At 45.2% G+C, this 23,485-nt stretch overlaps 1 protein-coding gene across 4 annotated transcripts in view; it reads right to left on the bottom strand.

The window, feature by feature from the left end:
* NTRK3 (neurotrophic receptor tyrosine kinase 3) overlaps window positions 1-23,485 on the bottom strand; it is a 219,466-nt gene that overhangs the window by 56,190 nt on the left and 139,791 nt on the right. Inside the window, exon 13 of one of the 4 annotated variants that reach the window (XM_027688406.1) lies at window positions 18,960-21,643. The exons of the other annotated variants lie outside the window; for them this stretch is intronic. Within the exon in view, the coding sequence (XP_027544207.1) occupies window positions 21,525-21,643 (119 nt within the window). The 3' untranslated portion in view covers window positions 18,960-21,524. Of the gene's footprint in view, window positions 1-18,959; window positions 21,644-23,485 lie in introns of those variants that run through there. 4 annotated transcript variants of the gene reach the window in all.

The raw sequence follows: 23,485 nt of genomic DNA, 5'->3' as shown, positions 1-23,485 counted from the left end.
GCAGAGTAAACCATGAGCAGTGCCAGTATTTAAGTTACAGTAAAATGCAAAACTACTAATGCTGGATCATTTACACCAGGTCAATTTCAATTGTTAGATTAATTCATTTCAATTATTTCCTCACATTTCCTTCTTTCAAACTCCCAACTAGCAAGCAGTCTGTCTCATTGTTGTGTTTTTAGTGCGTTTCTTGATCTTGGACTATTAATTCACAAACAACATGTGGCTTGCTGGCTGAACAGAAAAAAGTTACAGAAATTTCTCCATTTACTTTTGCCACTCTCTTTACCAGAAGATTTCTATTCTAGCCAAGAAAAGACCAATATCAATTTTCTATAATTTTTTTCTTTCCTTCTCACATGTGGCCCTTTTTTCCCTAAAGGTAGGTCCTTTCCTGCACCTCTCCATCACCAGCTCCTCCCTCCCTCAGCTTTTTCAAATCATAGCATTTTTTTCTCTCTTTTTCTTCTTCTCTATTTTTTCCCCTCTTGTTGTTCAAGCCCTGGTTTAAAACTGACTTATTTTAGATCTGTTTCTAGGGTATCCTGATTTGAGTCTGATCCTGGGCTCTTTGTAGATATGGCCTTGATTTTCATAAGCTTCTAAAGTCTCATTTGCATCAACAGCACTTTATAAATGATAACAACAATGACATTTTTAGTAGTGGCTGAGTCATTTGCTGTAACAACTAATTTATGCCAAAGAATTGTCTCTTTTCTTTATACCTAAGTTGTCCCCAAAAAGGTAGCAAAGTTCTCACTTAGTCAATATGATTCATTCATTTCTCTCTTGATACTGCTGAAATAACTCTTATGAATAAAAGCTGCATAGCTTTGCTGCTCCATGACAATTAAAATCAAATAATCAAAGCTTACAATTTATACTGGAAATCTTCTTATTAAGACATGTAAGTACCAAGCAGAGTGCCTTTCATGTCAGGCAGTCAATCGCAACCTGGATGTCAACGAAACATGTTGATGAGTTATCCGATGTACCTGATCAGAGCAAAGCGTGCACATCAGGTAGGACCAGATCAAAAAGCCTTGCCACTGGAGGGCTGGTAAAGTCATTCTCTCACAGACTTGTCTAATAGTGAGAGAAGATAATGCATAGGCAGGCTGCACAGAGGTGGAGTCTCCCTCCTGGCCTGGCGCTAATCCATCAAAGTCAATGAAGGATATTGATTTCAATCAATGGCTGCTGTGAAGTATGTGTAAACAAAGGGAGAATCAGTCCCACATCATTTTAAAAAATGGAGACATAAACAGGCTGGTTCTCATCTCTGCATGGACTCTGAGTAGGTAGCCCTCCACTTGTGGTGGCTTCTCTCCCAGCTCTGACATGAGCCACCTCTGGGAAAGGGCCTGGGTACACGCTCCAGCAGCTCGGCGCTGTGCCCAGACACTGGTTCTTTGCCAAGTTCCTCTGTAAGACACCCTTCAAGGACTTGGATTCAAAAGAGTTGTTGATTATAAGTACCAAGCAGTTCTGACACAAATCATAGAGGTTTATGCAAAGCATATCTGAATCTTAGGGAATCTGGTGGAGCAACTACAGTCTCTGGCTCAGTCAAGGATCACACTCCATAAAGACCTTAAAAGATAACTATTTTATGTTTCTGCAGTTCTTTTCATTTTCTTACCATCGGCTTCATTCCTTATGAGCAGTGCAAGGCAAGAGTGCAGGTCCCAGGTGGGAAGGAGGCATTATTGCCCATCTGACCCAGCAGACCCAGAGCTAATGCACTACATGCTGCTAAATGAACCTCGGTAAAAAATAACAAGCCTTGACGCATTTAGCTGGGCAATCTAGGTTAAAAAAATTATCCAGGAATGCCAGTCTAAACCAGGAGCTGTCGGTTTAATCAGGCTCAGAAAAACAGACCAACCTCTGCCTGCAGATCTCTGATGCTTTGTAAATACCTTACATCCACCACTTTCAAGCCTACCTCTGGCAATCAGGACATCATCAGCTCCTCTGGCTTTTGCTGTTGCAATAGCAGATAGAGAGGGAGCCCTGACCCAAAGGGCTGCCTTTCAGCTAACTCCAGCCAGAACTGATTTGAGGAAGAGCTGCCTTTCTGCAGAACAGCCCTCAACCTCCACAGAGGGATGTGATTTGCAGCATGGAGTGACTGGATTAGCACCCGCTGAGCTGCCGTAACCTGAGCTGCAGCACCAGCTCCGAACGCAGCCACACAGCGACCACCAACAGTCCACATGTACAGTGCTCTCAGAGCTGAAGGCAAGTGGAAAGGGAGTGTGTGTGTGTGTGTGTAAAAGAGCTGAGAGAAAGGCAAAGCACAATCACACCTTAAACCAACAACTCACCAGATGCAAGTCCAAAACCTGCCAGGCTGCCTCACTACATCACACTGAAAACCACTCCAAAGCGGATGACATTACCTGGAGTGACATTACCTGAGTGACATACCTGTGAAGTTTAAACCCAAACCAAACCAAAGTCTCATTTTCTTAATGAAAAAAATCTGGAAAAAAAATACAGTTAGAATGCACTTGGCACCACTCCACAGACACTAAGCAGAAAAGCCTGTCCCAGCTTAAACAACCTGACACTTCTATAAAAACAAAACACAACTTCAAACCCTTCTCATCCATTTCAGTCACATAAATCTGAGTACAAACCACTTAGTAATTATTTTATGAAGAGAGCAATGCAAAGTGTCCCATGGCTACTAGATGCTGAGCAGTCTCAACTGGGATGCACAGCCCCTGCACAGTCCTGCAGAACAAACAGCCATTTCACAGAGATCCCTGGAAAAAGCAAAGGTTCACCCCATGCTTGCCAGTGTCTCTGTATGCACCAACTCCTCCTCAGCTGGCTCCCACAGGAACACAAAACACGGCTGATGGGACCAAAACCTTATTAACATTCCAGACAAAAGAGCTAAGAAACATCCAATGATTATCAACATCTTCTTCACCTTCTCAAATAATTTCTGGTTGGCACTAGGCTGGAAAGATAAACTGCCTCTCCAGCTTCAGCAGTCTGTCTCCTTAGGCATCCAGCACCAATTTCACATCCCAAGGGGACACTCGGGCTCTGCTTTTTGTATACAAAGGTTAACACACAGCTGGGCTCTTCTGAAGAGGAAGACTGGGACCATCAGAAGGAGAGACAGGAGTGGACTACAGAGGTCTTTCCACCGGGTGAAATGCCCAAGAGCCCCATGGCAATGTATCACAAAAAGGATCTTACACAAAGCATCCTCGTCACTGACTCACTGATACACTCCAGCAGCTCTTGGAAATAGAGACTGGGATTCTTGGCAGGGTGGGAGGAAAAGGGAAAGAGAGAGGAGAAGGGAGTCTTTCTGGTGAGCATGTTTTCTTTCCACCAGCCAGGCCCCTAGGTCCCCTGCTGCCAAAGCACTCAGAATAAAACATTAATTCAATACCACACATTTAATTACACATTATTTGAAAGTGAATTTATTTAACGGAGGAAAATAGTCTTCAGAGAGCATCTGCCTCCCTCAGACTCATGCATCTGCAGGGAGGGGGGCTTGGAGAGGAGATACAAGGAATAATGGTTTGTTTTACATCAGCAGCTATTGCCGTTCAGCTCATCCCTTCAAAAGAGGAGATTTTAAAGATATAGAGTTCTGTTTTGCAGGAACTTACCGGTTGATTTGATTTTCCAGCTAGTTTTCACTTGATTGGAAAGTGCTGCTGCAGACAGATACCACTTGTCTTTCTTTTTTATTATTTTTCCAAGGGAAAGGAAGGATTACTGGTGGAGGGATGGAGGAGGATCGGCTGCCCCTTGAGGGACCACGTGATAGCCAGATTTCAGGCTTAAGGCTTTAACAACACAGTAATCAGACACTTAACAGCATCCTATTGCCGAGATGGATAATCACAAGAAAGCTGGAAGTGACTGGGTCTCGCCAGCAGCCTCCCAGCATTGAGAATGTCTCCCAGCAGGAATGCAGAGGCTTACCTTCTACCCCGAGGTCCCAGGGGCTCTTGGCTATCGGCTCCCCCAGCCTGTGAGCTCACTGCCATGGCTCTGCCTGCTCCAGCGGGGCCAGGAGCCCGGCAGCACCTGCCTTCAGGCAGCGTTGGGCCTCGTATTTCCCCAGTCAAAGCTTCACTGCAGAGATGGGAACAGACTCCAGTGCCTGCTGCAGGAAGCAGCCCCTCCATGGCTGCATGTGAATTGTGCTGAGCTGTTGCTAGGCCAGAAATGAGATGATGGGTCCTTTGTAGGAAGGAATTTGCTCTCAGTAAACTCAGCCTGAACTTTTGCCTTTGCGGTCCTCTGGGCTATGGCACCCCCATGTCCCAGAAGGAGGATGTCACACAGGGCTGGGTTATCTGGCTCATGCCACATGAACCTTTCTCCCAACCCTCATTGCTGCACCAGGTCTTCCTCACACTCCTTAATTTGGGAGCAGCACTGAAATGCTCCCTCATCTTTGCAACAGCCTCGATTAGATGACATTCCTGCCCCCGGAGTGACAGGCAGACACAACAGTGTGCCATGTACCACCACTGCTGGCACCCAGGAGAGCTCAGCCCAGCCAGTACTGACCCCCACAGCAGGGTGTATCTGTGACCAGCAGACATCCCATGGTCAATCATCGCCCTTTTTAGCCTCACCAGCCAGATCCTGCTTGTGTCATCCCCATCCCAGCCACCAACTTCAGTGCCATGCTGCAGTTGCTGACACAGCCAGGTAGGTATTGCAGCAGAGGTTTCAGGTCACAGCATTAAGCTTTTCCTTGTAATTTTGAGGATTAACAGGGGGTTTTGATACTACTATTTCAATGCTGTTCAGTCTCTTTCCTGATCCACAGTTTGAAGGATCTAGCCCCCACTACAAATGCTAAAAAATTCCAGATATATTGAATATGCTCTGGAAACTATGTGACTATTAGAAGGGTGGCATTAAAGAAAGAGGTATGGTTTGGAAGTGGTTTACGTGCTGTACTACAACTGTGGTCCCTTACTCTGAGCAGAGTAAGAACTGGCCCCAAGGTTGAGTGCAAAATGAAGAAGTATCTTTAGACAAAGTGCAGTTCCCTCCAGATATGGAAGTTCATAAAGATTTCAAGAAAAATCTCTTGCGACAGAATTTCTGAACCACCTCAAAGCAGGAAATTTGGTGAGAGGGTCTCGTCTTCTGCATTTTCCAGCTAGAGCTCCAGGCAGGTTGGAAATGCTTCTGATTGTTGCCATCCTCCCATCCTCAGCATCATCACAAAAGGAAAAGACAATTTTTGAAAAAACAGCATCATGTGCTTTTTTTTTTCTTGGGCAACTGTGAACTCTGGGTAGCAACGTCGTTTCTTGCTCCATTCCCAGTCATTTTGCCACCACCAACTTCCTTTGGTGGTCATTAAACAAGTGGCTAATGCAGCCAAACCCACGGAACAAGAAAATTCCAAAAGTAAGGCCATATGGAGTAAAAACATGAGGTGTTGAAAGACAGATCTCAGGCTCAAGTTAGGATTTCATTAGAAAGTCTCCCTCCAATTTGCCCAATTTCCATCTCTCCCCTTCCTTCCCAACTCCCTTTCTCACAGGACTGACACAGGAATTGTGCTTATGTCTATGGCTTGATGAGGTGTTCCCTCGGACTCACGTTTTCCTAACATCCCAAACGGACCTTGTTCCGTCTTTGTTTCTGCCTGAGGTTTCCTTGGCTTTCTCCCTACTTGTTCTGTCTGCACATCCCTTTTTCCATCTTTCCAACTTCTCCTGCAAAAGGAAACCCCTGAAGGAGGAGTAATGTGAGACAGCTCTGCCTGCTGGGCTCTAAAATTACTGTGGTTTGGGTGATTTAGGCTATTGTTAAGAGGCAGCAAATTATGCAGAGGGGGATAAAGAGGAGGAGGATCTTACAAAGGAATTAGTTAATCTGATGGGGATAGCAGCTGGTCCTCATTTAACCCTCCAGGTGTGTGCTTCCCCTGCTCCTTTGGCCTATGTCTGAGTCACAAGTAGGATGCAATGAATGCTGTACTAGTGTTAATGTGATTCTGCACACTAATAGAAAAAAGGGAATCTTAGAAAAAGGTTCTCCTAAAAAGGGGGGGGTTCCCCTGAAAGGTTCACTGCTGAAAAAGAAAGAAGGTAACAGCAAAGCAGCTCTAAATGAGAGAAAGGAGCCCATCAGTACCCTGGGTCCACCCCACAGAAGAGGATCCCTGAAATGCAGCAACTCAGCCATGCACTGACTCCAGAGCTGCTCCATGGTGGAATCCGACTTGTCTCACAGGCACTGGCTGAGCAGAGGCATCGTCCAGTCAACAGCACCTTCCTCTCCTTGGCAGAAACAGAGCTCTTTGAGGAATGAGAGGTGAACCAAAAAAAGGTCTCCTTGAGCAAGGCTTTGGAAATCCCTCATCACTGGGAGTTCAGTGCTACTTAAGGAACCACAGGCATCCTTCTCTGATGGCACTGCTTCACCATATCCCTGCTATGTCCTGCATTTAATGTGATGAGAATCCATCTTGTTTTATTGTCTCTGGCACTCCCAGCATGATAAAACAATATACATTTGTCCATTTGTCAGTCTGTCATCTTTCAGTAACGTCTCACGCCATTATGAGCCAGCTCATTTGGGTGAATTTTCATAAAAAACAGCACAAACTTCACTGAGTCCAAGAGGGAAAAAAAAAAAAGAATCCTACAGTTTTCTCCTGTGGCCAAACATCAGTGTCTGCACCAGGGGAAAAATAGCCAGTTAATTCTTCTTAAAGGTCCTGGTGAGACTCAAGAAAACATTCTGCAGTGCTGGTGGCTTCAGAAGACATGATTAATTGCAGATGGTGGAAAGGTGCATGTTCAGCTTTAACCGAACTATGTGTGAGGACTGGATGATTGTTAAGTTGGTATTCCAGGCACATGGGGAAGGCAACCCACTAGGAACTTCAGCTACAAAACCAATATTATATATATATACTTCTATATATGTATCATATATGGCTTAACAGCTTAAATTTAAATGTGCATTCTGAAGTTTTACAGCAAGAACATACTGCTAGTGGAGAGGAGAAAAATCAGCAAGATTGCTGGGAAAGGTGGGAAAGGGTAATACTGTTTTGCAGTTAGGTGAGGATGCAGAGGCGTAAAAAGAACCTCCCAAAGCTGGCAACTGCGATTTGTAGATGAATATATGTGGGTGAAGCTGAAGAGCACAGAGTGGAGTATAATGGTGGAAAGTTCTTCAATATGCCTTTAGCTGTTTTTCCTCACTAGCCTAGGACAGGTCTCATTTCATCAGAAAATACCTTGAACAAGACTATATATGTTGCTTTCCTGAACTATCTTTATTGGAGGGCCATCATCAGATACTGGGATGGTAACATGGAAAAATCAGAGGCCAGTGTCCACTAATCCAATCCATCAGTCTGCCTGCAAATCCTGTTTCCTTATTGCAATCTGAGCTTGTAAAGTGACCCCAAATTCAGCTTGTATTAAAAAGGTCACCTTGATGTCTTTTCTTTATCAATCAGAGTTTAAATCAAGTCTCTTAACCTTTTCCCAGGGCAGAGATTTTTCAAGCAGCTAGTGGGAAAACCTACTCAGATCAATATCTGAGTGCATATGAACACCCAAAGTTCAAAACTTCACTCAGACTTCTTGCATTTACACAGTCGGCTGCAATTCTTCTGCAAACAGAGCTCACATCAAGTCACCTGAGGTCCCCAGACTAGAAACTGGAATTGTAGAGAAAGAAGACAAAAATAAAAAATAATGAAGGAATAAATAGTTGCCAAGCTGTCAAAAATCACTTCTTCATTTCTGGAAGGAGATCAATGAACAACAAATTTCTATGCTGTCCAGCCTGCTTCATTTCTCCTTCCTTAATGGATAGTGCTGTGTCTCTGTGGCATAAATTGCAGTTTCTCCATGCCATGCCTCTTCCAGTGTGGGTACATTTCCAGTACTGCTCACAGTATTGCAGGAAGGTCCAAGTGGTGTTCTCTCTCTCTCTCTCTCTCTCTGCTTCTCTTCTCCCTCTTGAGATCCCTCTCTCTCAAACGCATCCCAAATCACGAGAGGCACTGGCTTTGTTTGGGGTCCTGGCCATAGTCAGAGCTGGTGAAAAATTCCTCAGTCCGTGATGATTCAAAAGGGAGGACTTTGGTTCTTCCTTCAGTGTTTTCTTTGCAGTTCGTTGGCAGACATCATGAAAGAGGTGGTTAAGAGTGACCTTCAGGATACATCACTTTCAATCTCTTTCCAATCAGAAACACTTTTAACCATAGCTCTTTTCTGTCCCTTGCTCTTAGGGCAGATTTCTACAGAGGTTCTTATTTTAAATCCTACACTGATGCTTCTAACCCCAGTCATTAATCTCAGATGCAGGTCTTTGTCAAATATTTGTGGAACATCTCAGTGTACTATATCCACTGAATTTCCCTTAGATATAGTGGCAGTGACATCCTCAGGGAATGCCAACAGATTAGCTGAGTGTGACCTCCCACAACTTTAAGCCACGTAAGTTTGGCCTTAACAAACCGCTGCTTTCCAGGTGTTCTCTCACAACATCCCTCAAAGTTTAAGAAGCTTTTCAAGAATTTCCCAGAGCAAACATTAAACTTACTGGTCTGTCTCTTGTCCCCATTATGTCCACCACCTTCCAACCCTTCCAACTCTCATCCAGCTGCTCCATTTAAAATAGGCAGTTTAAAATGTCAGCAAAGAGCCTTGCAACTCGTGTGGATGCCCTCAGGTGTACGTTATGGGATACGCTCTCCATCTGTAGAGAATGCTCACCTTGTCCCATGCCCTTGAACAGCTGGCCACTCATATGGGGAGATCTTTCTCTTCATCCTCTACAAAGCTGGATGCAATTCTGGCAAAAATATTTAATAATCCTTCTCTTATTGCTGATTCAAGCTGGTTTTTGTTCTGTCATCAGTCTAAGTTTTCCACATACCATGCTCAAGATAAACACCTTCTCCTCCATATGCTCTGTACCAGCTCTCAGTGCCCCATCACAGTCTCAATCTCTTGCTTAGCCAGTCTGGTGTATGTCAGTCCCTTCATCCTGTTTCTTATTATCTTTATTTTTACTAGACTGAATATTTAGGGCAGCTTTCCCAACTGTATCTGAAAGACCTGCACTAAAGCTGAGACAGATTTCTTCAACTCATTTTGCATTCCCTGTAAGCCTGTCTGCCGAAAGGCCACTGGTTTTGTGCAGCTGCCCTTTCTGCAGACCCTCCTCAGCACTTCAGCTCCGCAGGGAATATAATCACTTCAATTTCAAGTGTATTTATTACAGCTGCTCAATTTCCTTTAATCTGTCATTTCTCCTTCTCCTCCCCCCACAATTGCTTTCTTTTCATTGAGCTATGACTGCACTGGAGGACGCTTTTACCTCCGACCCTCCCTGCCTGCTCCACTCCCATCCCTGCACTGGCTCACGCCTTGTGCACTGATTATTGCTCGTTACTGTGTAGCTTAATGAATGTGCCGGGCCCTTTGCACACAAATACTTATGCCACAGACAGCATGCTCCCACTGGTGACCCCTTGGGACTAATTGAGGGAGAGAAGACAACTCTTTCATGCACAAATTGCCTGTATCCTCAGCACCGAGAAGGAAAGAAAGACCGCGAAACTCTCCCAAGCCTGTCTGAGAGACTGAAACTGTAACAACAGAGTGCCCATGTCTGCCTGAGTCTTGTAAAACAACATAATTCTGGGCAGGGAGAACGATGTTTTTATGTAGGGGATGCATGTCCCTTCACTGACAAGGCTGTGTGCAAAACCACAAGCATCCCTTCAGAGCTGGAGCTGAAACAGCCAGAGAAGCCCCAGTTGACATGAAAACCATCAACGTGCCTCCCCGTATGTTCAGCTGTGTGAGCACGCACTCCTCCCGAGGTTTAATTGGTGTATTAATGTATTAAAGCACTGACACAAACAAACAGGGACTGCTTTCATAAGCTACAAAATCCTTGAGTACATTGCAATTAGCTGGGCTTGTTAAACCACTTAATAAGCAACAGATAGCACATGTCTGATGCCCCTGCGTCTTGGCTCAGAGGGAAAAACAGGCAAGTGCTTAAATATGAAATGAGTTCAGGTGAATCCTAAGAACTGTTCTCCCAACAGAGGGAACTTCTGCCCAGGGCAAACAGAGCTGAGACCAGCACCAGGGTCACAGGTTTCCCCTGTCGCAGTTCCCACTCCTCCCCTGGTGTCCACAGCTCCCAGGATGCATCTGGGGTTTTCAAGGAAAGGTGGGAAGGGCTGGCATTGGGGAGAAAGCACCATGTTGGACACAGGGTAGGTTACCTTTTCAAATGTCAGGCTTCTTCCCCTGTGACATCTCATCTTTGGAGTACTCTGGGGAGGAATTACCTGATTTCTGAAGCAGGTAATTCTCAGGTAATTCTGAGGTAACTGAGGAGAGTGAAGTATATGGCTGTATCTCAGCATCCAGTATATTGATTTGGATGGGGTAAGGAGGAGTATATTCACATAACTCCATATGACACAGCAGCGCTACCATGCCCTGGATTTCACCAGCTCACAAAGAGGACCAAAGTAGCCAGAGCCAGGAAAGCATCCAAAATACAGACCAAAAGATTTCTGTCCAGCAAATCATCACCAGGACTCATGCTGTAAATACCCTTTTCCCACTCCCCACGGAATCCCAGGAAAGGGGAAAAGTCATCAGGAACACAACCAAAACAGGTGAGACAATTGTAGGGTTACTCACTGTCCTGAATGCAAATGGGCAGGCAGTGCTTTAATTTTATCCCAAATCCCTGTTTACTCCTACAGTGATACCACCAGTCCATGTGTCCCTGCGCAGTCCAGCTGGCTATCCAGCTCCAAATTTAACTTTTCCCAGCACATCACCACGCACAACTGCAGCTTTCAGAGAGCGGGCAGAGAAGCTCCCTTAAACACCGCCTCCACCCAAGTCCACCACGGGGATTTGCAGCTCTGCAGCTATTCCTAGATCCCAACTGGATTCTTCTTTTCATCTTTGTTCTGCCTCCTATTCTAGTGCTGAACCCCAGGCCTGCTGCCTTGGAGCTTCCTCCAAATGCTGCATTCATCCATTTTTAAAGGTGACCTTCCAACTTTAAAGGAAGTTAGCAAGCCTCGCTGTCTTCATTTGCCCTCTCCTTCTTTTCAACCTGCTCTTTATTATGAATTAAAAAGGGGCCTGAAAGGTTTTCTCTATTAAAAAATAAAAGCTTTAGAAAGAGCACATTTCCAAATCATTTCTCTCCCAGTTTTTGCAGCAGCGTCTTGGGTGTCACGGTGTTTGCTTGCTGCAAACTATCAGCTGCCAGCTCTGATGGTGAAACCGGCTGGGGGTTTGGCCACGCACCTGACCCTGTGGGTGCCTGTCACCCCACTCCACCACGGGTCACCCTCTCCCTTGTTCTGTCACTGCTGTTTGGCAAAGCAGTGCCCTGAAAGGTTCTGGGTGAAAAATAACCTTCGAGAGTGCAGGGCTGGAAGTGGGGTTATTTTTAACTTGAACCATACTAGACACCCAGGTTAGACTGTGGCCTCATAAGGTCTTGTGCTGGCACAAATGAAGAGCAGCAAACAATTGAAGTTCTCTTTATTTCACCTTACTGCCAAAAGTGCATCTTACAACCCCTGGGGCTGTATAGTGGTGGAAAGGGAAGGTGTCTCCAGCCTTTAGCAGTAAGATGACTCCTGCCAATGAATTGGTGACAGTAATTAAAAAGGCAATAGTAAAGCAACATGATAGTTTCCTACTGCTGTGGTACAGCATTTTGACATTTAATCAGGACAAGCAGAACCTGAATTTCTGCTGTAATACAACTGATGTAAGAAGGAAAACCATGATCTTATAAAGTGAAAGCTCAACTTCCAGCCCTTCTCTTAGATTACAGAATCAAACAAACAACAACAAAACACAAAGAAAACGCAAACAACCAACCAGTGCCTCTTCCTCCCTTTCCACTTTGTTGGCTGAGAGTTCTGCTGCTATCCAGACAGGTTGTGTTGACTATTTCTTTCTGCCAGGAGGTCAGGACACCACAAACCAGCATCATACAGCCTCATTCTGGATTTAATTATTGGCATTTGCTTCTGTGGACATCTGGCTGTCAGGAACAAGGCTGACACCCACAAACTCATTTCATGCTGACCACCAAGTGACCACAAGTGAGCAGGAGCCCTTTTTCACAGCTGGCTTGTGCCCCACTGAGCCCGGAGGTGCCTGCCTCAGTTAGAAAACACCCAGCCTCTCTTCTCAAACTATTCAATTATCCCCACCTGCCACTGTTTGTCAGATTCAGTGTTAACCCCTCAACCCTATTTGATCCCATAGCATCACTAGGACTCTTTCATTCTCACTCCAAGCCAACATGTCCATGATTTTCTCAACAGCCCTACTGTGTTCTCACATGCTCATTAGGACATACACCTCTTTGAAAGCCAATCATCAAGCTGCACAACATGGGAAGCAGTTGATTAGGTTCTTGCTACAATTATCTACTGAAAGTAGGAGAATAGTTCAGATTTTTAGGAGAAAAAGAGGGTTTCCTAAAGCAAAGGCAAGATTTCAAGGAGGTACTACCAGGTCAAGATTTAGTACAATAAATAATGGAAGGCTCCTCGCCTCACAACCTCAGCCTTTTCTTAGCTCTGATGCTCAGTTTCATCTTTGGGCAATGAATGATTCATGGAGCCTTAAAATATATATAATCTATATCTCCTAGAACAAAGAGTCTTTTTTTCAGGGGGTTGTGAGGGAGCAGGGATGTGTGATGCCTGCACTTGGGCTTGGATGTCCCTTGGGAAAGGACCCTTGTGGCTCCCTGCTTCTTTCCAAACCCGAGAAGCTGTTCTGAGCTTGAAGCTGAGCTCTGTGGGAGACACCAGCTCAGTCTCCATGACACAGGGACGTGCTTGCTACTGAGGGTTTCGAGAGCTGCTGTCTTGAATCACACCCAGGACAAGCTCAGAGCCAGGCTCTTCTCATCCATCAGTGCACTGTGGGGGACTTCAGTCATTTATGCAGAATTGCAGATGGGGAAGCTGCAGCAAAAACTTACCTCCATGTCACAGCCCCTGAAGGCGATACCGTCCCGACTTCCAGTTCTTTGCCTTGGGCTGTAGATCACATTTAATGAATGTGTCTCTTCCCTTGGAAATCCAACACCATCTTTCCATTATGAATATTTGATTCCTTCTATGCATACAAACACAAACATACACACACCCCTGCACCATGATCAGAGAACATCTACTTACTTCTCCAGACAAGAACACCGATTTGGGCAATTCCAGAGTTGTTATGTCAAAGAAACAACTGAAGAGATGGTGATCTTCTGATTTCTAATTGGGGAACCTAAGCATGGAGCTGGGTAAGATCTGGTGAAAGCTCCAACCCACGAGGATCTGTTCTTACTCAGAAGGGAGCACAGGGAAATGGGCAGGCAAGAGATGGAGAGGTCTCAGACAGGGATGGCTGGGCAGTAAAATTCTCTGTGGCTCGTGTCCAGCAAGCTTGGGATGCCTCCCTCCTTGTGCTGGCACACCGACAGCTCAGGTACATGGCAGACCGAGCTTCACAGTGCTATAAACTAAGGGCACAGACATGCCCCAAAAGGTTGAACCATCCCTTCAAGGGATCATCCAAATACATTCCTGTGCAGCCCTTTGTTTTCAGGGGTCTTTTGGGGGATCAGAGAGCCAGGTTTCAGTCTGTGCTGTATCTACAGCTCATGATCACCACATGTCCTTGGTCTTTTGAATCTTAGAGATCTTCCTTAGAAGGGATGTTGTCGATCCTTACCTATTTGGGTATACCTGATGGTATCTTTTATGCTCAGGAGTCTTCTTTATTTTCTAAGGATGACTGTCTTTTTGGTGAGAGATATTCTTCTTCCCTTGTGAGACTGCTATTGATATCAATCTGCTCAGCTTTTTTGAGGTTCAGGCCAGCACCGCTGAATCCAGAGAAGGAAATTTGGCAAAACATTAGATGCTTCACGCATTACAACCATGCAGAGAAGCTTGAGGACCTACAGAGAACAGTACCCAGCTCCCAGGAGTCCCCACTGAGGTTAACAGGATTAAATTGAACTCAGTCTAGTCACAGGATGGTACCATCATCCAAGATACACTGTCAGGGATTTTGTTACCTTCTTCTGAAGCCGTGGCTGTACAAATCTTCTGCTGGGATTGAGTGGCAAGTGTGTCATATGGCTGCAAAACAGGCTATCCGTCTGTGATGGATGCTCTGCTGGCCCCAGGCAGGAGGGTTAAGGCCCACCACAGCCTTTTTTAGCTTATTGCTAATGAAAATGAGAAGCTGGCACTATCATCAAGGAGTCACTCTGGCAGTTCTGTGCTCCCAAGTTTTCTAAAGAAGTGAACAGCTATGCCAACCACCTCCCACAGCTCTGCCATACCTGCTGGCACCCTGGCTGCATCCTCCAGTCGCCAGACCTGACCTGGGTGGTCGAACAGGAGCAGCCGTGGGTGTTAACCCTGGTCTCCAGCAGCACTTGGCTCTTCTCGTTTTCCACTCCCACACAGTGCCAGATCTGCAGCGTTTCCAGCCAGAAGAGCCCCTGCTTTCTCCTGAGCAGGGACTGACAGTTTCTCACTGATACCGTCTAATGCAGTCACTTATCATTTATGCATTTAGAGCAGATCCATCAAAATAATTGGTGCTAGAGGTCTGAATTCAATACATTACACACAACAGCTCCCTGAAAGGAGAAAAATGACACTTACCTGCCTTTAAGTGAGTCCCTTCTCAGTCGCCTGCAACATTTTTTCCCCGTGAGATATGGTGGCTTTGGGAGACGGGTACCTCTGGAGCTGTTCTAGCAGTGCTGAGCATGTGACTGGAGCTTAAACACTCTGAAACTTTCAAACCCTCTGGGACCATCCGATGAAAAAATGTCTCTCAGAATACACAAAGCAAACCTGCAGCCACCTTCGGGAGTCTGCTGGGGACTGGATCAGGTGCTATCAAGGAAGAAGTGACTGCACAGCTGTTCCTATCATCCCCAAATATTGTCTGACATTGACACAGCAAACCCAAAATGCTCGGTTGATCCAGAATATCTCTAAAATTGCCAGGCAACAAGGCCTCATGAGGAAACCTGAGCAAAGGTACAACTCTTTAGCCTGGCAAGACAAGCTCACAACAGTGACGTTTGAAATGTGTACACTGTATTATCATGATGTCACCTTACATGCCTGTTATTGGCACCAGGAGCTGAATCCCGGCAGGACCAGGCCTTGGATACATCAGCTTGCAAGACCACGAGCTCCTTCTCGCTTGTATCAGATGTTGCAATATACTCCACCACCTCATTGGCCTTGTCCATGAACAGCAAACATCCTTCCCTCCCTCTCTCAATTATCTTAATAAACAGCCTAGACACATCTCTGACTCACTTAAAATGACCTGGCCACAATCAGTTTGTTCAGACATCCCGGCAGTTTACGGAGCCTAATGGAACTCCAGTGTGGCTCTGCCTGACTCCTCACGAACAAGGCTGACCTGCAGCAGTGCCTGCACTGCCATCAGTGGATGGAGACCCACGCACAGGTCAGACACTGCCTGCTCCCAGAATTCAGGCTGGAGCCATGAAAGCTACTTGCTCTGAAAACAAGCTCTTAACTACTCCAAAGGCCCAGGCAAAAGCAGTTTTTCTTGCCTGCAGACAGATCTCTCGGGATGGTACCGGTCCCAAGATACAGAACAGAAACATGGGGTTAAGGACAACCCCAAATACCACATGACTGAATGAAGGGCATCTCTGCATATTACATTTCTGGCTGCCTGTCTGAAACATTCACTCATCCAACCTGAGAGCAAAACCAGCACTCATCACACAACATGAATATTTGAAGCAAAACCTTTGAGAAAAAAAGGCCAAATATTATGAAATCATAAGCAAATCCTTACAAAAAGCCAACTTCTCTGCAGGAATCAAACAGAGGTCACAAATGACTCACTAACAGCAGAGCAAGTCATTTAACCAGCGCTTGGAACAAATCCCTCCACTTTGTATAGAACAACCAAAATTTATTCCTGCTGATTAGTCAGCAGTTACACTCACGAGTTCAAAATTAATATAAAAATTCAAATGTAGTTGTCTTCTACTTGCACTCTGCTTTACTGCTGGAGAGACTATCATCTTTATGAAGGAACCCTCCTGCAGTTATTTACCAGTGTGGGAGTGTGGGTTGGGATTTATTCTAGCTCTGTGGCATCAGACTACATGCTGGCACCACCAAGGAGCCTGTCTGTCACAAGGAATGCAGGGGGGATGACACTGGAGAAACCGCAAAAGAGACAGGCAAAGCAAAATTCACCACAAGAGCAGAAGATGCATCATCACTACACCAGGTAAAGCACATTTTCCAGCTGTGTGTGTGCTGGTCTCCTGTCATACTCTCTTCTCTTCAAAGCAGCTGTATGCACTTCCCCACAGCTTGTAAAACTTTTCTTCCAATTGCTCAGGCTCTGCAGGCACTGGTAAGTACATGGTTAATAAGGACTCCTTGGCTCATTGCACAAACTGCACCAAAAGCGCTTCCAAATGTTAAGAAAAATGAAGTCACTCAGCATTGATTTCTTTTATGGTCTCTTGCTGCTGCTCCTCCAAACCCATGGTTTTTAGCTTTACTCCTGTGTCTAGGCCTCTTTATCCTCTGCTAATGCCAGAGCTTAACCCTGAGGATCTGCAGCTTGTTCTGGGTACAAGTCAGAGCAAAGCAGTGATGCACTGCTGCAGTTTGCTGAATCAGCAGAAGCAGCTCCCTCTGACTGCCCACAGCTCCCAGGAATTCTGCCTCCCTAGACAGCAGGTCACAGATACAGGGAAACAGCAAAGACCTCCTGGTAGATAAAACCACCACTTTCAAAAGAAGCTTTAGCCTCTTTGGAAAGAAGGGATGACTCCTTAAAAGCACATCTAAATAAAGAAAAGAGCAACAAAGAGCATCAGAACTCGGTTGGTGCAATGTGGATAAGCAGCTGTGGAGACTCAATATACCCCGATAATGACCTGCAGCATCACACACATCAGACACTGCCCTGCAGCAAGTCTGAGCCCAAGGTCCCACCAGGCCATGCACTGATTCCATCCTGCAGAAAGCTACAGTGCCAGAAACATACTGTGCCCATCATGCTGACTCCAAGTGTGAACTAAAAGAAACATGATTCCATCTTTTTAGAGTCAAAATACAGAGAACCAAAACTTTGTTTCTTTGCTTACTCACGCACAGGCTCTACACTCTACAAGAACTGAGAAGGCAGGGTTGTGGTGTTCAGGAGGAACTGACATGGACCACTGCCTGCACCCTACCAAACCAGTACCATGAGCTTCCTCAGTAGCAAGCTCTGAAATCAGATCAAGAGTCATTTGAAGCCAGCCTTGGGAGGGAGAGCAGGACAGCAGCATCAACTCATGGTCCGCTGTCACAAAGAAGACGGAGCCTTCACACAGGTAATTCAGGCAATAAGAGATGACCAAGAAGCAAGAACAAGGAGAGACAAGTGCCCAATCCCTCTGCAATGCACGTTAGAGCCTGTGGGCATAGTTAAACCAGCTCCTTTGGAACTGGCAGCATTAAAAATATTTTGGGAATACTTATGTAAGGAGTCAGTTGCCCTGAAACACAAAGCCAAGTGAACCAAAGCTGACCACCATACCAGCAGCCTAAGTAATTAGCTACTCAACCATTGTTTGCAATGTTTCTGGTCTGTGAAATCTGATAACAGATCTTGGAGTAGTGGGGAGGAAGAGGCAGAGCTTCCAACACTCACTTTTGTTTCCCACACCTCAGAAAGGAAAAGGAAACAGGGATGAAATCCAATGCAGCTCAGCTACTCATCCCTTGTGTAAGGTTATGTCAGGGGACAACCATTTGCCTCAGGCATTAAAGACATTCCTGGAAAGGTTAAGGTCTCAGCCATCACCTAATCCTGAAAACCACAGCATCCAATCACTTCTAGAGACATAGTCATTAGAAGGGAATGGCATGCAGAAATTCACTCATAGCATCGTTTTGAGACATTCACTTGAAAGTCATGCTAGAAAGTTATAGGAACAGAAGAATGCTGGAAAACATGTTTTTAATTTGCTCATCAAAACTCTCACCAGGTTTTCTAAGAGGTTTCCAGCACCATCCACCAATATCTGCTCAAATGCACCCCCAGCCTCATGCCCACAGTCACCTGCAGGTTGGCACAGAGGCTTTTAGTTACATAAATGACATCTCCCGTTAACAATTCTAAGACACAACCACTAAGACACATCCTCAAGCCAAGCCCTGCATGCTGCAGAATGGTTCCTTTCTCCTCCTGGAGCATCCAACAATCTGGACATGAACTCCTGATGAGGAACCTGAGTGTAGCGCTCACCTGTATCCCACTGCCTCTACATCGAACACATCCCTGCTAGTTAACAGGAGGCTAATTGTTCCTGAGGACGGGAAAACAATCCAACACTCAACAGGTGATCAATTTGCACAGGCAAGCAAGGAGACCTGAAGCAACAACATGTCCTGAAACAAAAGCACTGCAGCCAGAACAATCTTTTAATGTCAAGCTCCCTGAGAGATAAGGCTTCTAATAAAACTTTTTCCACTAACTATAGAAACTCATCTTGGCAAACTCTGACACAAACTCTCTGCAGTAGCAGCTCGTCCCTGAGAATATGACCATTTTGAGCTACAAAACCCAGCAGGTTGTCAACTGAGATCAGCAGCAGCTAAACTCTCAGGCAAGAAAACATCTTTGTGCCCGATGAGAGTGACAGAAACAAGAGCTACACCTGAGCAATGTTCCCATCACAAAAGTAAATCCCACCCTCCGCACCCACCAAAGAAGAAAAGAAACCAAAATCCCCACACATGGACCATTCTCACGAAGAAGTAGACTATAGGACATGTCATTCTGAACGTTTATTTATTTTGTCTTCAAAGAAGAGGCCTGGTGCAGCTGTTTCGTTAGAAAATAAAGTGTTTATTAAGAAACTAGACATTGAACACCCCTATAGTCTCTGTGAAAAGGGACCGTCCCATTTCCCATTAGCACAGGATGATAGTTATGGCAAGATAAGAATGCTCAAAGATGGAGGAATCTCATTGACAGAAAATGAGGTAATGATTTACAATAATTAAAAATAAAATAAAATTTAAAAAAACCCCATCCTTAGACTTGCTACTTAAAGCCACCAATCGCAAACAGCCACGACTGGCTTTCATTTTCAGCAGTGAGGAACCAGAGACTTTAATTGGTGTTAAACAAATTGAGACATCTATCACAGTGGGGAGAACTGCTTTTAATTACGTTGTACGGTCCGGAGGATTTCTTCTAAGCAGAGATGGACCTGAGCTGCAAAATTCAACCCTTCCTCTGCTAAGGTGTTTGGGTATAGGCTTCTGGTCCAGGCCCACAGATGTATCTCTACAACTGATACACACGGTTGAAAGCAGAGTCCCCTGAACAGTGCTAGGGAGAGGAGACAGTTCAGACGGACAAGACATCCCCAGGTCAGGTGGGCGACTTCCAGGAGATGGGGAAATTCAGTTCAGACAAGCACCCAGTGATTCACACTCTCGGTGAAGCTCCTCCTCACTCTGTGAATCTGCAGAATTGAGGTGTCAACAACACACGGCTGTAGGTCCTCTCTGGCAGTGCACCTCTTGCATTTCCAGCTCCGATGCGGGCAGGAAACGTTGTTGGGAGATTTGGTCATGGTTTCTGAAGCCATCCAACCTGAGCCAGGTCTCCTCGTACTAATGCAGATGCCCCCCTAAGGCATGTCCGTTAACTTAAAGCAATCTGCCACCATCTCTCCAGTACTCTTCTATTGCACTTTACCTTTTTATGCAAATAAACCAGGAGAAGAAGCGAGAGAATGGAATATTCCCAGGGACATCCCTATGGAACAGCTGATACTAAAACCTCCTGGCAATCTCCAGGTTGGTTCGTGCAGGTCACCTGTAAAGGCAGGATGAAGCAGAACATACCATTCTGAGGCTTCTGCCCAGTTCCGGTGGAGAGGGACCGTGACTTTCTCCAGTGGCAGTGACCCTTGAGGGCTGGTGATTTAGAGACACCCCTGATGTGATAAGGTCATCTCAGGCCACCAAGAAGGCAAGCAAAGCTGAGTGGCTGGTGAGCAAGCTCCTGGTCCAATATTCCTCTCAAAAGGATCTGGCCACACCTGAAGCTTTTGGAAGGTTTTTGTCCTCTAGAAAAAAATCTGCTTTGCTTATAGGTTATGATTGATATGTGTGAGTAAATCTGTGTTTCCCGTACATGTGACATCCAGAGAGTCCAAGGAAAGCCCTGCAAGTTGCCACAAGGGCAGCTGCCTTCTCTTGAGGACAGGATAAAAGGGTTTACTTTTCCATCTGAGAGGCTTTGGATGAAGTAAGACAAAAGTGGGATGGGAGAAGGGGAGAGAATACGAATATTGGCCAGAACCGGATTGATACCCCTGTTTTTGCCAGAGAAGAAGCAGCAGAATACTTTTTTTTCCTCTCCTTCAGTCAGCCAGCCTTGAGCTGATGGTTCTGTGTACGTGACTGGGTTACAATCAATCTCTAGTGGGGTGGGAATACAGGGGAGAGCTAAAGGGGGCTGGAAAAGGCCCAGCAACTGGGACCTGCGTGCGTCTGATATGCTTTCCCACTTTGTTTACTGCTCTAGTCCTGGCAAGGACACAGACCCTCCTGCGCTATGGATTCTCCATCCATGCGGGAAGTCCACGCAACTCCTCAGATAAAGCTCATCATTTAAGCAGCAGGGAGAGACCAGAGTACGACAACGATATAGTCAGATCCAACGAGCCGCTCTAACACAGACAGACAGACAGACAGACAAAAAAAGCCTCCTAGAATATGTGCACTTCAAAGATAACCACACTCTCTTCCTGTCAGAGAAGTAAGATTTTTTTTTTCTTTCCATCCTCATTCCTTCCAACATTATTTTCTGTGCAAGAACTGGGAGCGGGGCTGCCTTTGTTCTTACCAAAAGTCTTCATTCTGCTTTAGTTTCTTCCAGGCCTCGGCTCGCTCTGGGAGACCTCCCATGGCGGTGCCACGTAAGAGGTGATGGCAGCATTCACTGGGTGTTGCGAAGACACAAGCTTACAAGGAAAACTCCAAGCAGGGAGGACATGACTAAAGGTGTCAGTTTGGTTGGCTTGGTTGGTTTTTGTTTTGTGTTTTATTTTAAAGCAAAAGTACAATTATTTACTGTGTTATTAGGATGACTCCTTTCAATTGGGTTTTAATTCTCTTTATTTGCTCTCATTGCTGCTGTTGTGCCTTGCAGGAATATTTAACGAACACAGCGACCATTGGAGGAAAAGAACAACCCTGTTATCTGGTGACAGAAAAACCACAGTTTCAGTTGGCTTTAACGTGTGTACAGGCAGGGCTGTAGAGTCCTATTAGGAGGAGACCTCAATCCATACAGACCACGCTTACTGCTTCCCACCATTTTGAGGGCACAGCCTATAAACTTGACATCAGAACAGGGACTTTTAAGGAGTTTTTAAAAGCCATGACGTCCTTTGCTGAAATAAACACTGACATCCTCAACATAAATGCCTTGGTTAAGAGGTTTGGAATGTCCAGGGAGGCTTATTGGATTCAACATAATTTCTCTGAAACCTAAAGGGGGAAAAAAAACAGAAAAAAGAAAAAAGCAAAATAAAGTAAACGAAAAAACAAAAAAGAGCAAAACTAGAAAAAAAGAGAGAGATATCGACACACATGTAATTATATAAAAAAGAACCAAATGAATAACTAGCAAACAGTTGCTGTTAAATTAAAGCCAAAATGTCTTCTCCAGGCAGGGCTACCTTGCTCTATCTCTCCATAAAGAGCAAGCAATCATTTCATGTGGAGCGTGCAGGCACAAGTGCTCTGAGGACAAGGGCATGCAAGAGGTCTGGACTGAGAACTGGGAACAGCTCTTTTCTAGGTGTTCCCTCTAAGACCAAATTCCTATCTAGTCCATCTTTCCCCTAGGCAGACACTGAGGAAAATAGATATTCCTTCCTACGTCTACTTTTGTCTCATGATTTATCTAATCTGGCTTAACATTCCTGAAGCCAAAGAGTACCATTGCAAGGCTGGGGAGTCCTGACTCTCCTAACCCCGTGGACCTCTCTTAATCCCAGCTGTCCCATCTACACTGAATCCTGCATGCTGGAGGCATCTTCTCCTTACACAATCCTCCCTCTCTAAAAGTTATTTGAAGGTTTAGAATTTGCCAGAAATACTGCCCAGATGAGAAAGAAAAATAACAGGAGCAGAGAACTTAGGCAAGCTCCTTCCTTCAGTCCATCAAATTTACTGGGCAAATACAATATTTTCAAGAACTGTATGAAATACCTCTTCAGAATGTTCCTGCCTTGGGATGCCCCTGCCAGGGAAACTCACTGCTACTATATGATCCTAATACAGATATGACTGGACATTAACTACTGATCCTCCTTGCTATGGATTCTTCATCCATGTGGGAAGTCCAGACATGACAAGATGAACATTATTGTCTGAAGCCAAATAAATGCAAATATTCAAGGACTTGTCAGAGAATTGTCTGAACTGCAGGAAGTAAACCTGTTATGGAGCACTGGGTGTGAGCTCCAGGAGGGAATCCTTCTGCTAAGACACCCAGTCCCTCAGCCCTCTCCTCAAGGTCTGACTGAAGGAGGGCACATGCTGGTTCACTGTTCCTGATATTTACCCTACATTTCCCTTCTTCCTGACTCAACCTCCCTGTTTTCTATCATCTTTGTGCTAAGTCCATCAAGTTCTTGCAGAAGAGACTCATGACTTTGTCTTCAGGTGTCACCATTTCTTACATTACTTTCTCAGACACCCATTTGTAAGGTATTTCTAGAACTGAGGCCATGCCAAGGGACTGGAAAGAGACATGGCAGGAATAGGTATGGGGCATTGAAAGTAGCTGCTAAGACTGCAATGAAATTGCTCTTTGCTCAGATCAAGTATCTGGACATAAGAGGCTTCTATGCCATGTTACCAAAACAGCCAATACAGATGCATCGAGTTGCCACAACCAAGACATGCATGGCAGGATCCTGGGGATTGCTCTAATCTATTCCAAATTCTCATGGGTCCAACGGGTTTTTCCAAGAAAATTCCTGTGATGTCTTGGCTACATAATTGCTCTCAGGTTTGGAAAATGCTCATGCTCCTCATATGGTCACAGGATCCTCAAAAAATCTGCTAAGTTTGCCCAAGTCTGCCATCACTAGAACAGCATGGAGCAGCTTGGATGCCATTAAGAATTGATTTCAGTAGGAAAGATGCTTTCCAATAGGCTAAGAAATTTTCCCACACCAAATCTACACCAGCCAGAGGATTTTGTTTTCCTATTTCTTCTTTCTATTCTTTCTTTTATATCTATTTATATTTCTTCCCTGCACTATCTTACTCCATCTGCTCATCAAACACATGCCTCCTTTGATGGACTTGAGGATGCAG

Source organism: Neopelma chrysocephalum, unplaced genomic scaffold, assembly GCF_003984885.1.
Source record: "Neopelma chrysocephalum unplaced genomic scaffold, ASM398488v2 Primary Assembly neopelma1_75, whole genome shotgun sequence".
NCBI lineage: Eukaryota > Metazoa > Chordata > Aves > Passeriformes > Pipridae > Neopelma > Neopelma chrysocephalum.
Note: the sequence above shows the minus strand (reverse complement) of the source record. Positions and strands in the feature narration are given on the sequence as shown.